Source organism: Perna viridis, chromosome 5, assembly GCF_037379345.1.
Source record: "Perna viridis isolate PV_CMFRI_1.1 ecotype Kerala chromosome 5, ASM3737934v1, whole genome shotgun sequence".
Taxonomy (NCBI): Eukaryota; Metazoa; Mollusca; class Bivalvia; order Mytilida; family Mytilidae; genus Perna; species Perna viridis.
The window spans coordinates 23,238,846-23,256,689 of record NC_142449.1 but is presented as its reverse complement, the minus strand read 5'-3'; the positions used below and the strand labels follow the sequence as shown (position 1 = coordinate 23,256,689).

General features: G+C 33.4%; 2 protein-coding genes across 30 annotated transcripts in view; one reads left to right on the top strand and one right to left on the bottom strand.

Moving 5' to 3' along the window:
• LOC148616569 (uncharacterized) overlaps positions 1–4,503 on the top strand; it is a 31,384-nt gene extending 26,881 nt beyond the window's left edge. For all 27 annotated transcript variants that reach the window (XM_088583739.1, XM_088583737.1, XM_088583743.1 and 24 more), the window contains 4 exons: positions 292–432; positions 1,218–1,476; positions 2,220–2,465; positions 2,965–4,503. In XM_088583739.1, the coding sequence (XP_088439865.1) occupies positions 292–432; positions 1,218–1,476; positions 2,220–2,465; positions 2,965–3,056 (738 nt within the window). In that variant the 3' untranslated portion in view covers positions 3,057–4,503. The remainder of the gene's footprint in view (positions 1–291; positions 433–1,217; positions 1,477–2,219; positions 2,466–2,964) is intronic.
• A 1,065-nt stretch (positions 4,504–5,568) lies between these two features.
• LOC148616568 (uncharacterized) lies at positions 5,569–17,027 on the bottom strand. Of its 3 annotated transcripts, XM_088583767.1 has the most exons (7): positions 16,881–17,027; positions 15,749–16,009; positions 10,557–10,591; positions 8,409–8,540; positions 7,629–7,812; positions 6,887–7,114; positions 5,569–6,445 (listed from the first exon to the last, which is right to left on the bottom strand). In XM_088583767.1, the coding sequence occupies exons 2-7, from the start codon at positions 15,825–15,827 to the stop codon at positions 6,348–6,350; spliced, it is 756 nt and encodes a 251-aa protein (XP_088439893.1). In that variant the 5' UTR covers positions 15,828–16,009; positions 16,881–17,027; the 3' UTR covers positions 5,569–6,347. The 3 variants fall into 3 exon arrangements, with proteins under 3 accessions (XP_088439893.1, XP_088439894.1, XP_088439895.1); XM_088583768.1 differs by lacking the exons at positions 15,749–16,009; positions 16,881–17,027 and adding an exon at positions 12,437–12,644; XM_088583769.1 differs by lacking the exons at positions 15,749–16,009; positions 16,881–17,027 and adding an exon at positions 11,955–12,070.
• Positions 17,028–17,844: the final 817 nt, after the last annotated feature.

Below are 17,844 nucleotides of genomic sequence, written 5' to 3'. Positions count from 1 at the left end.
CCGGATATGAAAATCCACTACCTCATATGTTACATTGACCTGCTGACATACTGCAAATAAAATATGGCCTTAGTCTTACTGCTTAGACCACAGGACAGTTTCTCTTGTATGTTTACAGTTTTTTTTCGAACGCCCATAAGTTATCAGTATTTGGCCAATCGGGAAATAGAATTGCGATCAGGTAACTTGCGTTTCCATTGAAGAGCGTTTAAAGTCAGAGGTTAAAAAGCGAAACTATACCGACTGCGTCGAAAAAAGGGTTGACTTTATTGTTTTAATTGTGTTTTGTAGCCTGATCCTACTGAGAGTGGAGCTTATTTATTCATCAGAGCCAACAAAAACAATTTCCACGAAATAAAGACATCTTTCCAGAAACACAAAAGTGTATTACACTTGTCTGGAGTTCTTAAGGGAATTGCTCTCAACAACAAGGTATGACAATAATTTAATCTCCTATCGATTTTAAGATGAAAAGCGTGTCGATATCAAAAGTGATAAGGCTTAGTTTACTTTTAGAGTGTTATAAACTGCTTATAAAATGTACCATTTACCCTATACTCCAGCTACAGCAATAAAGTTGGTTGAGGTATAGCCAAAAAAATGTATCGACTTTCCATGAAAATGCTTTATGTTTTATTAATTAATACGACCAGTGAACAAAAGAATTAGAAAACATCTGTATATGTTAACATTTAGTTGTGAAGGCACTTGTTTCTATACCAGAATCAGTTATAATTTTTCAAGTGCTTCAAGAAGTCAAAGCCTTTCCTTAAACTTTTAATATTAACTCACATTCACCTTCAAGTCTATTCGCAACACTGATTCCGAAAACTGTTCGTAACGTTAATTATAAAACTAGAAAACTTACTATTGACATTTTTTTCAGAGTAGAGTATGTTATATCATTTTATGTAGTTTAAGGGGGGTAGGCCTAGGGTAAGGGACACAGGTTTTGAAATCAGAGATATGTTTGTATCATATTCAATTTCACCAAAGCCTATCAAGCTTTCAATTAACACAGAATGAAATCAATCCAACTTACCTTGATGCTTACATGAGATTGATGTAAAACATTAAATACATACGTTTCAATGATTTATAAGAGTTGTGTCCCTTACCTTGGGTCTTCCTCCTTAAATTGCTACCATATTGGACAGACTATCTTCACTGGACTTTCTTTTAGAATGGAACCTTGTTAAAATATCTATGAATTATAGATTTCAGTGCTGGATGATTTCACAAACTGGAATATTACACAGCCAATTCGAAAAAGAGGAGACGTTTTCTATGATCAGGCTCCAAGAAACAAGGGAAAGGAATATTCCACCGATTATATGATGGTTTGCTTGTGGTTTCCTTCTGTTGAACAGGCAAGGAAGTGGATTGATTATGACAAAGATTTTCAAAATGCACAGTTCCCTGATCACAATGGAGTCGACATGCTCATTGTACCAATCAATTACCTACCCTCAAATGGTGAGTTTGTAACCGAAATATTTACATTTAAGCATGCATATGAACTGGTGAATGAAAACAAAACTTAGGCATTCCTTATTCTTTAAAGGTAAAATATAAAACTGGTACTAGTGTGTTAGGAATGGAATAGTGATTGAAATTATTTCTAGCAAATATATTTTTGCATGACCTCTTGTAGAATTGTTCAACTGTTACATCAAACTACTTAGAATTAGACCTATCAATTGTTCCATACAGTCACTGCATGTAGGACCTAACAACACTCCATTCTATTTTCTGTTCTGATGACCTTTTTGATCAACCAATCAGATTTCATTTCATTATTTGAAAGCATTAATCAAAGGGAAAAACCGAAGGTTCTAACAGGGTCATCTGCATAAACAGAATGTAGAATGAAGTGATTCAGTGAATGAATGGAGCAATTAATAAATTTAATTTCAATTATATTGCTGTTACATTATTTGACCAATTGGAAAAGGGGAAGAACACTGCCAGTACATCCTCTCAGTGCTAGAAATGATATTTACTTTTTTTCCATAGCAATTGAAGTGCATGCAAAATAAATATGGATCTTTTTTGTTCTAGACCTTCAGCAATTTAAAGATTTTCCAATCTGTTTATGTTGTAGAAGATATTATCTTTGATGTGTTTCTATATGACTTTTTCCAGATTTTTTTTAAAACGATTCATGTATCAAGTATTTTAGTTTTATTATTGACAACTTACTGTGTTACATGTTTCAGATGTTGACCACAACACCTTTGTTTTAACTGAGTACCAAGATGTTGTGGATAAAGAGGGACTCAACAGATATGTCAGGGAACCGATAGATGATATTCTGAGGAAAGACAGTAACTTCAAGGGTTGTGATCCATTCGTTGTATGGACAGAAGATGTAAAGCAAAGAAGATTGATTGTGTCGCCAAGAAGCTTTGTATCAATACATAGATTCAATTCAATTAACCAAGCAATGGACTATGTTACCGATGGTAGGTCCTTACCTTTAAAAAAAGACAGTTTTACCAACAAAAAGTATAAACGAAGGGTTGAGGGTCCATGGATAAAATTATATCGGGAACAAAGTGTATAACAACTAAAATTGATGCAATAACATAACCACTAAAAACTGGGATTGAAACATGTGCTCCGAAAGGAAAGCAATATCTAGTTCTTCCAAGACATTCGCTGCCCTGCCCGTCGTCCGTTTAGAGTATAGCAATAGCTGACAAATGGAGTCTGTTTCTAATATTTGAAACTGGCACTTGATCAAACTAAGAGTTAAGACCATGGTCGCACTAGGTTTTGGGGAAAATGTTCTATAAAACTTTATAGTGATCAATATGACATACTCGTGGTCATCAAAGAGGATTTGAAAACATAAATTGTTTACGATAACAAAGATCAATTTCATTTTTTTTTCTGTTTTATTTTCAGTGGTATTTTGATATGGATATTAATATTTGATATTTGATATTGTATTTTCTCTAGAACGAGTTGAAAGAATAAAGAGGGAACTAAGAGGGATTACACGATCTGGACGACAAACCACAGTGATATTCCAGCTTGGAGATTTTGTATAAAACAACAGAGAGATTCTATAAAGTATGACTGTGATCTGATAGACCTGTGATACATGTGATCTACAACTTTTTCTGACTGTGATCTTTAAGATGTACTTTTATTTTTATTTTTTTTTATATCAAACTTATCTTACATTTGATTTTTAAAAATACATTTTTCATGTGATATTTGAATAATATTTTACATTTTATCTGTGAATTATACTTCTATTGTGATCTTTGCTTTATGTTGAAATGAAGATATTGCGATTATTTTACATGTAGTCTTTGAGTATTTGTTTCAAATGTGAGGTATTAAAAGACTTTTTTTCATTTGTAGAAAATTACTTGTAGATGCCAAACATCTACCCGCTGATACACTATAACGCTTTATAGGTTAGCATTTTATAAGTTTTACAGGAATGCTTTCGTTCAAGAGTAAAATGTCTAAAAAAAATTAGTTAGTCTCAGGATTTTTATTACTCCTATACATTTGTCATTATGTATTTATGTTTTTTTTTTACTTCATAAAAATTGAACTGTTACGTTTTTTTTAACTTTCGTTTAACTGATATGTTCCTTTAAACTTTCTCTCGTGGATTTAGTTGTACTTTTACTGTTGTTCTTATGGCTGTAAGATTCTGTCGTCTGCTGGTATCTAAATGAATTCCTTTAGTTGTACTATTTCTGTTGTTCTTATGGCTGTAAGATTCTGTCGTCTGCTGGTATCTAAATGAATTCCTTTAGTTGTACTATTACTGTTGTTTTTATGGCTGTGCGATTCTGTCGTCTGTTGGTATCTAAATGAATTCCTTTAGTTGTACTATTACTGTTGTTCTTATGGCTGTAAGATACTGTCGTCTGCTGGTATCTAAATGAATTCCTTGTTAATTGTGTAACATGTGTAACACAAGTAAATTAATGCTATGTAACTATCCACTTTCGTGTTTGTTAGAAACGTCACAACAAATTGTTTTAGGTGAATTAGAGCGCCTCTTTTCGTCGTAGTTATGAAAGTTTTGAAATATATTTTCGACGAAATTATGAAGTTTGTGACTGAACGTATTGGTTGCGCCATGAGAAACTGTGAACTAAAATAGCTATAATGCTCTTACGTTCTAAAACGTTTGTTACAGCCCATCTTGTTTTGAAACCTTATTTGATTGCTGTTATTTCATGGTGCATGTAAAACAAAGGCTATATCTACTATTTTATACAACGTATTTGTGCTTGAATATATGAAATAAAGACCTGTATTTTCTTATAGGTCGCAAGAATATATCACCGACAGTATCTTTACTTCTTAATTCTTTTACATTTGCACAAATCGCTACCCTTTTTGATTGTAAACGAAGTCCTATGAGTATATGTGTATATTATTTTTTTCATCTAGAATTCATTGAAGCAGGGATCTGTATATTTATAAGTATATGCAATTGTTTTTTGAATAAATGATTTCATTATATAATTTAAATTAATGATCAAGACGATAAAATGGCCTTATTGCTAATTCAAAAGACATCCACTCAACACAATAACTCATATTACACAGTGGTGGATTAAAACTACTACTTTTCGTTGGCGAATTATTTGTCTTTGATAACTTACAAAATATCGAAACACTATACAAGGGGAGTTAATCCATGCATTACTAGCCTTTAAAGGGCGTTAAGTACGCTCAGAGCACGTATTGTATGTGCATATCCTTTCTATGAATTACAACCGAACTTAATTTTAAGAATATCGACGTTCATATAAATGAAACTGATCATGGAATGAGTAAATCGTCTATATTCCAGAAAAAGTCGCTTCATCAGCGAATGACTTCACCCTCCTTTTGATTTTAAAAGGACAAATATACAAATATTTACATCTCATTATGGTCATGTAACACATTAATACTAATAAATATAAAATTCAAAAGCATGTGCAGACATCTTCCAACTAAACGAACTGAAGCACTGATGTATATGATAAGCCTGTCACCCTTTTCCGATGTCTCAAGTCCAATGAATCGCAATAAAAATCGGAAAACATTGAAAAACGAAAGTTACTACAGAGGAAATTATGTCTTATCAATATCCCACTGTATCATCTTCCGACGTGTTCAATAACAACAGTGACAAACATGTACAAGTATCCTTCCGTCAAAAAATGGGTGTGTAATAATGGCGCGTTCTTGAAACGGAAGATGAAAATAACACTTAAATACATATTATGTTTCCAGAATGACTAATGAACTACATTTTTCCATCCTCTTTGGCCTTCATCGAGCAGCACGCCGGGTGTCTTGCAAGGACCAGGAACTGATCATTAGTCCAGAGCACTTGAATATGACTTGAGTTCAACCCCCATACAACACGAGGTAAAAATCTGATATAAGATGTACACAAATAATATTCTGTTGAATGTTTCATTAAAATACAATACCATAACCAATAAAATGAGAACAGACATCCCTATCACTATATAATCCCTAGGGGGGAGTGGAATAGCCACTGAACAGATTCATCAACAGGGGATATAAAAAATCTACATGTACAAAATACTTTAATCTACAGCTACATAATAATAGTAAGATGATAACATTAACAATATGATCAAACAGTACAATGAGAATAATTACATATTGCAAAATATGTTAAAAAATAATGCATATCACAGATTAATGGCAATTCTGTAATAACCCTGCTTGGAATTTCTGATAATCTAGTATTGCAGAAAAAACTAGCAACTAACTATACAATATACAGAAAAAATATCATTTTCGAGTAGAAACCAAAATTAAAAAAAAAACTGTTCGTTAATAGCGTCATTTTATTGAAAGACAATGTAACTATGGTAACCATTTTTCTCTGTGGTGTCTTACGAGTTTGAGTACAAATTGATATTAACAACTTAAATGGTTGTATTAGTCAAGCAGATGAACAGACGGATTGAAAAACGGACGGGATCAACTTTACAATACCTTTTTACAAGGCAAAAATATATTTGATACAATAAGTGTAATCATGCGCAGTTCATGCCTTCTTTCTTAACCGAAAATGGAAAAGAAACAGGGACGACATCTGCTGCTATGGACGGATATTTCTATTTATGCATGTATGGCAAAAACTGTTTTTATTACTTATTCCTACACATAATCAATTGAATGTACATGCAGTGAGGAATTTTGTGTAGATAAAACAAAATATTTTTTCTTCGGTTTTAAGGATATAAGATAAAAAGAGTTATTTCTTCTAACGCGACTGAAGACAATGATAATGTATTAAGATAACTCTAACTGGTAAAATTGGCTACATTTAGAATGTCCTAACTTTTTGGTGCTTTGAGACATGGGTCGAGCGTGAATACGACGTTATCTGTCCTACATACAGATTGCCTGTATCCCTTATGTGGTCCGTACTCATCTGTAAGAAGAAAAACAAAATGTTGAAAAACATATCCATAAAAATCCCTTCTTTTATTTTATTTATTTCCAAATACAGTTAATGATACTCCCCTATTTAAAGTGAAGATACACATTATAAGTTTTTTTTTCAAATTGGAATCGCCGCCACGGAACGGCATGACGGTAAAACGCACCTGAAGTCATAAAAACGTTACCAGTATGCTAATTTCGTGTCTAGGCGCAGATCCAAGGAAAGATACGCCCTACCCGCTAAAATTTGGATTTTGTTTGCATGAAATATTTTTTTTATTTCACAAGTTGTACCCCCTAAATTTGTCTAGCCTCGCTTAGCTCAATCTTTTATTGGTGCGCCACTCTGTCCTGAAATCCTGGATCCGCCATAGCGTCTTTGCAGTTTAAATCTAGCGAGAAATGTGACATAATTAAATATGATACGTACCGGAGTAATAGAAAGCATCCAGGTTAGTTTCAGACTCGTAAGCATTGAGTAAACAGTAGGTTTTAGGTCCTATCCAACTATTCCTGTTTCCGGTGACGTCATACGTAGCAACAACACCATGTTTGATTTTAAATTTGTCCATAATAGGGGCAACTTTTTCTACGTATTGATTTTGAAACTTTTCATCCATAAAATCGCGTAATTCTATCAGCTGGAAGGTTAAGGCGGCTGGAAAGGGAATATCAATCATAAATAATTTCAAATATTCACAGAATGTTTTGTCTGTCGTTAAGAACTTAATAGACTTATTCAAAGAATTTTAAGTCTCAGTTGAAGTATCTCAATTTGTCTTTTATGGTTCGTGTACTATTAAGGCATTCTAAATTGTGTAATTCCCGCAACATTTCTTTTATTTCTATATAGATTTTTTTTTAGAATTCCAAAACGAACAGTTGCATAACAACTCGTTAACAAATCCGTATCAACAACTCTTCAGATAGACTTCAATTTATCTTCTATAGTGGACAATGCATGCACTCTATCTCTTGTTTGTTCCAGATATACGAAATAATTAAGACTTTATAATCCACTATTAGAACTTTATTTTGGTATGATAGTGATTGTAACTGAACAATAAATTTAAAGAAATCAGGTAATTCTTAAGAACATAACCATACAAATGCACAGACAGACGGACACGAAGTATGACAATCATAATTCAATGTCATAATCTAGAACTTACTTTTAGGAGGTTTGTACAGCAGTGGCATTATGACAATTTCTAGACTAGAGGCTGGTAGAGGCCATTCTTTGTCCCTGAATTTTCTATCACTGAACAACCACTGTTCTGCTCTGGTTTTAGAAGGGAAGTGTAATAACAATACACTCATTTGAGCATCCCAGCAATTACCTTCATATATGGCAACCTTTGTGAATAGAAATAATAATACAAGTTGTTGTAAACATTTTGTTTGTTTTTTGTTTTTGTTTTTTTGTTTTTTTTTTTGTGTTTTGTTTTTTTTTTTGTTTTGTTTTGTTTTTGTTTTTTTTTTTTGAAAAATTGATTAATGATCTCTGTGTTCTTCTATGATGTGAGACTTTTATCACATGCGAGTCTGTTCTTGGTTAGCCTTTGATTAAAAAAAAACAATTGAAATTTTCTTCAAATCCATGAGTTTTCAGATTTTGGATGTTTCGATTTTCCAACTGGTGAGTGGTTAGAAAATAATTTCGGATGAGACTGGTGAATATACATAAAGATTGGAAAGTGCTTGCATCCGAATTAAGATTATTATTGAGTCTTTTACTGTCTAATAAATGTTTTGAGATTCAGAAACTTACTTTATGTTCCTTTAAATAAACAATCATCATTTTATATATTGTATTATTTTTATTACTGGTGTGATACAAATTTTACTGATTTTAAATATTAGACTGTTGTATTGCCGCTTTGTTTTTTTGTTTTTAATTTGTCTCATTATTTAAATCTGGGTTCTATTTTAAAAAAAAAAGATATTCCTACTCCATCACTGATGCCAACGACCCGGCCTCCATAGTTTTCGATGACCTTCTTCTCCAGATAGCAGGCCGTTCTGACTCTCTCCTTTACATCTGATTTAAACCTCATCAACACATACACTTCAGGCTCCCCACTCTGTAACAAAATATATCATACTATTACTACCCGTTTTAGTAACATATATGCAACATATTGGCATTGTTTTAACCATAATTTCTTTTATTACCGAATTATAAGGTTTATATCGTTTATTAAATATACACATATTTTTCTCTGTTTTCAAAATTTATTCAGGACAGGACCATCTATTGCAATGTCGATGTACTATTGCACGGTGCACTAGTCTTCTTAAGGAGTATATTGCACTGACCCCATAACGACCTTTATCTAAGCCTTTTGATTGGTTGAACGTTTTTAAGCGCTTCATTGAATTGGAATTTACACACAAAAAACTCGTGTGTAAAAACGTAGATGTGACTCTCGTCTGCCAATTTGTAAACATGGAGCGGTCAATTTCCTATTCCTGGTCGAATGGTTGTCTCTTTGACATATTCCCCATTTCCATTCTTTATTATATCTCATAGACAAATTAGGTCATAAAACAGTTATTAAATGGGTTGGATGCAATAGACCAGAACATTTGTCCTTTGGTACTGAGAATGATCAAGTGCAATAGAACACTTGATCATTCTCAGTACCTCAGGACAAATATTCTGGTCTATTGCATCCAACCCATTTAATAACTGTATAGTATTGACCCGAGGTGTAGTCGGCGGTCCATACAGCTGACCGGAAAACAAAACTGATGTTTGGAAAACATAATAATCGTAATAATAGTCGTGATATTCTTTATTGGCCGATTTATTCCATACTGACCATGGTATTTTCTATCGGCCGACTTATTTAGTATTGAACGACTCATTCTATATTGACCGACTTATTCTGTATTGACCAGCTTATTCTGTATTGTTTGAAGCATTCTGTATGTTGCCTGACGGATTTTGTGAAAACTCATCAGGTTGAGAAGTATTATTATTGCCAATTATATTTATCAACATAAAAAAACTGCCAATAAATCTTTGCAATAAACATCAGCATTGATCATGACTGTATTGTACTCTTTACTTAACAACACTTAATGTTACGCACATAATTATTTCTAGTACCTAGCATGCGTGTTTTGCATTGATTCTTTTTTTTAAAAAAAGATTAATAATAAAATTCGGAAAAGAAATTCCTGACTTCTTGAAAATCTCCCTGGATTTCATACGACATAATGGAATGTGTCATTACAGTCAGTGTGGTATGAATCAAAGTTTAAGAGGTATTACTGCGAAAAAAGTGTGTGTTTTCAAGTTAAAAATGCGTACATTGTACTAGTATCCCACAATCTGTGAAATATTACTTTGGACATTGTCACAATTTCACGGTCAAGCAATTTTCGAGAATTACGCTTATCTCAGCACTAATTTAAAGAACTCAGAATGTTTGAAACAGTAATTACTAAAAATGCCATTAAAACAATTGTGTTTGTTTCAAATTACATCTATCAGTTTAAACAAGCATTTAGCCGATTGAAGCTTGGGGTTATGCATGTCACGAAAACATTCCACACACTGGTCTATCTAGACGTTTTAACTTATTATATATAAGTTACACTTGTATCACATGATTTATACAGATATGTATCATTTAAACTACTAACACAGTACAATGGTATCTTTTATTGCATAACATGGTATATAGTGATTGCTCTTCAAACATACTTTAAAAGTTTCAACGAGGAGTCAATGGTAAAATATATAGCATTGTGTCGGGATTGTTTGTTTATGCAAGACCTTTAAGAGTTTCAATTCAAGTTGTTCAAAATACCATTTATGTTTGAAGGAAACGGATATGGGTTTCACATTGAAATCACGAAATCGTTTTGAGCGAATACAATACATATAGAGATTCCAATACAAAATATAAAAAAAAACTCTCTTTGAGCTCTGTAAAACTTCTAAAACTATTTCTGGCCCTTATTGACTATATATGATATTGGTTCTTATGTATATGTCAAGCAGTATCACTATTTACCATTATGAACGCATATATAGCTCTTTCATTCATGCAAATTAGAATAAGACTTAAAAATCAACAAATACAAACCGGAGGTCCGGATCTTTCTCCTTTTGGCATTATCCCTGAAAATAGAAAATCATCGGAATGAATCCATAGTATTAAGAGTCTAACAACGTAAAAAGACATTGGTCGGTTATCATGTAAGTCACTTGGTGGCTAGCTTAACTGCGGCCTGATATTCATGGCTAGCTTTACTGCGGCCTGATATTCATGGCTAGCTTTACTGCGGCCTGATATTCATGGCTAGCTTTACTATGGCCTGATATTGATGTCTAGCTTTACTGCGGTCTGACATTGATGGCTAGCTTTACTGCGGTCTGACATTGATGGCTAGCTTTACTGCGGCCTGATATTCATGGCTAGCTTTACTGCGGTCTGACATTGATGGCTAGCTTTACTGCAGCTGATATTGATGGCTAGCTTTACAGTAGCCTGATATTAATGGCTAGATTTTTTTAATTTTGAATGAAAACTGAACTGTAAGATCTACACAAAGAGCCATTAGCGACTGAAGTGGATTCAGTTTCTGGGAAAGTAGAATGGAGTTTTGCAGTAACTGAATACTACATGTAACCCTAATTTTAATTAGATTGTTCGTACAAGAACACGATCGAGAAATACACCAACATTTACATGACGGAAAAGTAAAGCTATAGACTGATTTTTGATATTACATGCATTTACTACCGACTGACATAGTACAACATGCAGGGAGTAATGTATCCGGGATATGTCTAATTGAAATTCAATATGATATTTGATGGAGCATAGAAATTGTGGTGAAATTTTAAAGGGAAAGATTAAAAGTGAATTTTCATTTACTGAGGAATGCGACTTGTGTTTGGTTTTATTTATCTATTTGTTTATAGCAAGTCAAAACAACTTTGGTGTTGTGGGCAAGCTTGTTTAAGTAATCCTGCTTGTCGTTAGGTCGAAATCACAAGTAAATCGGACTTACATTCGAGCGTCAGTTGATAAATAATATATTGTTTTCTCAATGATTCGAATATTGAAAGGCATGGGAGAATAAAAAATGTTCACTTAATGAGTTAAGACTAAAATTAAAACCCCTCCAGACAAACACCAAGCAGTAGCAGTTCTCAGTTGCAGACATTTCCGCAATACTTACATTTTGTAAGCGCACATTTTGGACAGTTTCTAACACTGTCTTTCGATGACAATGTCTTTACCAACGAAATAATAATATACATGTACCTCTATACTGAAATTAAGGATTCTATGGGGAAATGACAATGTAAAAAAATAATAACAAACCAACACAGCTTCCTAACACACATGCAGCTAAACGAGATAATACGCCGATAGCATCAGAAAATTTGACATTACTGAATTTTGGTCGGCTTATTATAATTCAACTAAAGCTTTTAAAATAAAAAGCAGCGTAGTTGTTAGGTATCATCTTACCCGATATGATATTAAAACTCCTAGTACACACTACGGATGTTATGCAGTGTTTGGCCTTGACGGTGCTATGCCTAAACCACAAAGACCAAGGCCACGGCTATGTATTCATATCCTACCATTATTTCGTGTTTTAAGTAATCTAAACCCTTTGAAAATCTAATTGAACCATGTAATTCCCCTAGAAGATTAAAAAGTTAAAATCTGAGCTAAGCAGGATTTAATTATAAAAATAACAATTGCCGCATTTTAAATCGACCAAGGTAGCCCTGACAATTCTCTCAGTTAATTAGCAAGTCTATTACCAGTTATCAACTTAATTCTATGATTTATTCATCAAAACAAATCAGAAATCGATTGCATTAAAAATAGAACAATCAAATTCACAAGTTTCACACTGCTCTTCTTTCCGAGATCGTATTTATTTCGTTGCTAAGGTAAACCGTTCATTTTAAAAGTGTCAAGCAGATAAAAAAATAACTTACCTTAAAAGGTTTTTTTAATGGGTTATAGTTCAAACTGTTCTCCTATTTCAGTCTAACACCCCAAACAATACACAATTAAGACAATTTTCACTGATTTACAATTTTTGAAATGTACACCACTAGTAAAATCTATACCAATAGTAGATATCAATAACCACTTGTAAGGAGAGAAGATGTTTATCTTAGGACACACTAGCGACACCTAGTGGAAATGTATTGATTTTACAAGTATCCCAGGTATATTTAGAGTATTTAAACCCGGGGTGATTGACAAATCTGACTATTTCCATCATGGTTTCAAAATTAAATCACCATTTCAATTGGGACATATTAAACTTGTTGGCTTTTCAGATTTTTGAAAGCTTTAATACCTATCTTATTGTACATGTATATAATGTTGATCAAATTTCAAAATGACTAAGCTTATTAACTATTGAAAAGTCATTGGACTTCAGTGCATTTCTTTATACACTCTGCAAAATGTCAGACTCTACGAATAAAACAGGGGCGGACCCAGACACTTTGAAAAGGAGGGGTGCCAGCTGGGGTTCCTCAGATAAGGGAGGGGTGAAAGGACATTATTTGCCATTATTTTGTCTATTTTACACATGAAAACGACAACTTTTTTCTAAAAAAAAGGAAAGGTGCCAACCCCTGCACCCCTGGATCAACCACTGACTAAAATGGGAGTCTTTCATTCACCAGGCGATGGGAATTCGTTTCCTCCTATATTAATAACAATACTAAAGTACTCGCGTAGGAAGTTAAACCACATTCAATCAACCAATTGGAATTATCTACGTATTTAAAACTAACACGAAGAAAGTTAGTTTTTAAATTAAGATTCAGTAATAATTTTGTAAATTAGACAGTCATGTGTTGTAAAAGTCCGATACTACAAGCCGGACTTGTCACAGCAATGGCATAGTGGAACACATATTGAGACTTGGTAATGACGGGAAAATCTTAAATCAACCCCAATTTTAAGTACTTCCATTGAATTTTTTAATGGAAGTCATAAATAATAACGCTCTACTTCAGTTTGTTTGGTTTTGTTCCAAAAATAATAACAAATTCAGAATAGGGCATATGGTTGCAATTTTTACCATTACTTTTTTCTTAGCTCCTCGCTTCCCACCAAAATTCTTGACAGAGTTATTGTTCTTTATCTCTAGTGATATCTAACCAAATTTTATAGCGCCCCACCTGGTGGATAGAACTACTATGAGCCACGCAATTTCGACAATTATTTCCAGAAGAAATCCTCCTTTCTGCATCCGAGGTTATGCTTTAGTGTAGCAGAAATAGTTCCGATTGAGGATTGATTGATTGATTGTTGGGGTTTAACGCCCGAGCAGCAATATTTCAGCTATATTCAGGCGATGAACATGAAAGGGATGATAAAATGAAAAAAAGGATGGGACACAAGGATAATAAGGGTCGACAAATTTTGATTGCCACAAGAAAAAGGGAGGAATGGGTAGGGTCGGGCAATTTAGCCTCCTGTGGCGGAGCGCAAAGGTTCCTACTCCTATCGAATACCACAGCAGGGTTCTTTAACGTGCAATGAACGTGGCATCTTTCCAAACAGGTTTGTAGTCAGGTTTTCCGTATTATGTAACACGCCAGGGGTATCCCATTCACCACCTGGGGCACACATCCCATTGCTCTGTGGGCAGAGCGCATAGCCCCCGGCTAGGTTTCTGAGCACTATTTAGTCGCCTTTTACGACAAGCATAGCGCTGCTGCAGGCCTATTCTTTTGACACCCGGACCTGCACGGGGAACAAGTTACATAATAAGTACTGAAAACAAATCAAAGACCGAAGTCATCAACGTCGCTAATCGTCAAATATTCTATGCCATTGACTTTTGGCTTGCTTTCAACGGAAGTTACGATATGCTCTAAAATCGGGTTATTTCCGCTAGAATCTTGGTTAACTTGATTACTTTTTCGTAACCGTGATGACCCGAATGTTTTTCAATCAAAACAAGTGCGAGCAATGTTTTACTTCCACGAGTTACTCTCAAATTTTCAGCGATCTTTGGAACCAGGGAACCAGATTAGAAACTAGATTAAACAACTGGCAACCTCTGAATTAGAGACTAGGCGATTCTCAGCAATATTATAGGATATTCAATGCAAACCGATCATTTCATTTTTAATGTAAACTTCCCGTTCTCATATAAGTAAAAAACACAAGTAGAACACATGACCAGTTGCGTATGGTATTTGTGAGGTACAGATGTAAATTTTGATCTCGTATTAAGCTAGCAATGACGGTTCTACGGCACTTATCTGCAGCATAAGGTGGTTTAGTGATAGATAATTATGTGCGAATGTAAAGTAGCGACTTGAAAACACACAAAAATATGAAAACAAGGCAACTAGTTAATAGGATCGATGGGGTGTTTTCTGCTTCCATTTTTCTACATGGAAATCAAATTCACCATATCAGTGGATGAACAACTTCAGGACCGGGCCCAGTTTCATTTAAACTCTTAATTATAGGGTTTTCTTTTTTTTTTTTTTTTGGTCGTTGTATACTTCAGGCATTGACTATGTGAACTTATGGATACAGTTTTCTAACTTGTTTGACTTCAATATTGAACAACCCTAATCGGGAAATCGTCCACACAGAAATCTATTTCTGAAAATGTTTGATATTTATAATTAGTTAAAAGGCGATCTTCTCTGCTCAACATTATCACTAAATATAAAAAAAAAATGAGTCCATGCAAAGGTTTTGCAAGGCATACAAAAATCTTATACGTATAATATACTGTAGATAAATCGTACTACACTATACCGAGTAATTTAGTATCGAATACTATTCAAATCTGAAGACGTAAAACCTTCTATTGATCTGTCCTAACCCCTATCATAAAAAGATCAAATTAAGTAAAGTCCCACGACCCCAATATCAATACAAGAAGGTAGCGTGCAAATATTGAAAAAACCTATTAAACATATAAATGTTAAAGAAACAAACAATTTATTTAAACTAATTATGTTTGAAAAAGAACAAACGGGAATGTAATGTATTGTTACTTCATTCTATGATACAGTAAAACCTGTCAAAACAGACAGTTGAATAAATCGAAAACCTGTCTAAACCATTCACTTTTAAAGGTCACTGCGTATCAGTTTAAACGTATTTTAAACCTTAGAAAACCGAACCGCTGTCTTCACTGAACGTACAGTCAAACAAAGGTTTTGTTTGGAGCGGTTTCACTGTAGTAACTAGAATATCAGTTGCTAAAACAACGTATGTAAAATTGATTTTATATTGTAATATAATAATAAACTTACATTGTATTTCAGGTGGATTTTGTGGAACGATTCTGTAGTGTTCATCATACTGCACTGCGGGGTTTCCAAATAGATCCATGTTTGTTTTCTTGCTGGAACAGTATCTCACACTAGAGCAAGTAAATTTCTAGTCGACACAAGTCTAAAAACACGTGACCACGATACGGTCGGAAATCTGACAAATCCTTTTTTAATCAAAATAACTTCAGCAGGAGAAATATTAATCCTGGTTTAAATTCAAGATACCTTCTGACAGCAAAGCTGAAATATATAAAATTAATCATTCTTTAAATGCAGAAATGTTAAAACAAATATATATATTACCTAGATTCTGTGACTTATCCAAACTCAATCCTAAAATAAACATTTAGCATCAAGTTTGATGGTAACTAATCCCATAAGTAGTAATGTACAGACACGATTCATAAATAACTCTTCTAAAATTGTTAATTTTACGCTTATGAACTTGTCTAACGACATTTCTACGGCTACCAAACGTTTCTACTGTGCACTGTTCCCAAAAATAATTACAAAATGTTTCTTAATTGGCAGGGAATACCAACCAAGAGATGGCTTCCAACTTTTCTTTTTACTATTGAGACATGTTCCAATTTTATTTCGGTTCGGTTAAGGTCTCCTGTTTACTCTGATATCATTAAAGCATGTTCCCGCTCATTTTGTTTCTTTTTCCACTTAGACGGGTTTCCAGTCAATAGCTCTTGTTCAGTTCAGTTTATTCAGATTTATTTTAGACAAGTTTCCAGTTCAGGCGCGTAGCTGCCGTTAGGCAAAAAAGCTTTTGTCTGCCCTTAATTTTGCCAATTCTTGTTCGGGGGAAAAATTATTTTTACATGAAAACAAAATTTTAAGCACGAGTGTTACATTCACATTATCATTCAATCTAATTTAAATCAGACATACTAAATAGTCAAAATTATTTCATTTGATTTTCACTCGAATGGACAAAATAAAATTTGTGACAGCTTTCACATGAAATTTATGTTAATCGAGCCTTGAAGTTCACGTGAATTTCGTGTGATTTTTCCAATAATTTCGTGTGTAAGTGTATTTCATGAAAAAAAAATCGATGTCACATTTGCCTGTATACTGATATGTTACAAAAAATACTTACCTAAAAGGAAAACATCCCTTCAAGTTCCTGATGCTCCCAAAATAGATTTATTTAATCCCACAGAGTCACGCAAAACATATTTCAATGACCAAATTTCAAACTTACATTGTATCTTATAGCATGGGGTATGTCTTTTTATCATATATTAGAGACCGCATGTATACAATTACTCGTGGTAGATTTTAATTATGATTTTAATTTGATGATTGAATCTGATGCAATCTCTTTTTAATATGTCCTCGTATGTAATATCATACTCAGATTTAAAACATAAATATAATTGAACATAACTTTACATAAGATAAGAGAAAAAATATGCAATGGGAAAAAGGCAAGACAAAACATACTACTAAACAAAACTGAAAGCACAATGTGAGAAAAAAAGATATGGAATCGTGGTCAAATAACGCAGGAGGAACTCCAAAAACAGACTGTTCAGAATCCATATCCTTCAACACATTTGAACAGAAGCACTAGTGGTTGCAGTCATGTATTTAATGGGGTCAAAACAGTATTCATCTAGACACATGCAACAAAAGCTCGTATGGAGAATATCTGATTTCAGAGTTTGATACATGTACTAAAGCATTTAATTATCAATTGAACATTAATGTTAAGGTTTAAAGTACGTAAAAAAGTTTTGAATTGCAAGCTGAGTTTCGGCATAAGTAAAGTGATTCGTACGCTGATCACTCACATACCAAAATCAAATTATTGACATTTGAACAGCATATCATATCATTTAAAGCGGGTTTACATGTAATGTTACAACTGTTTTTTTTTCTGAGGTCAAAAATGCTTTTGAATTATCTCTCTTAGAACAGAAATACTACTTCTCTCCATTGACACAGACTGGAACTGAACAAAAACAAAACAAACAAAAAAATAATAATAAATAAATCGCCATAATCGAAATTGAATTAAAATAGTGTTATAAATGTCTCTATTATAATTTGCTTACTTC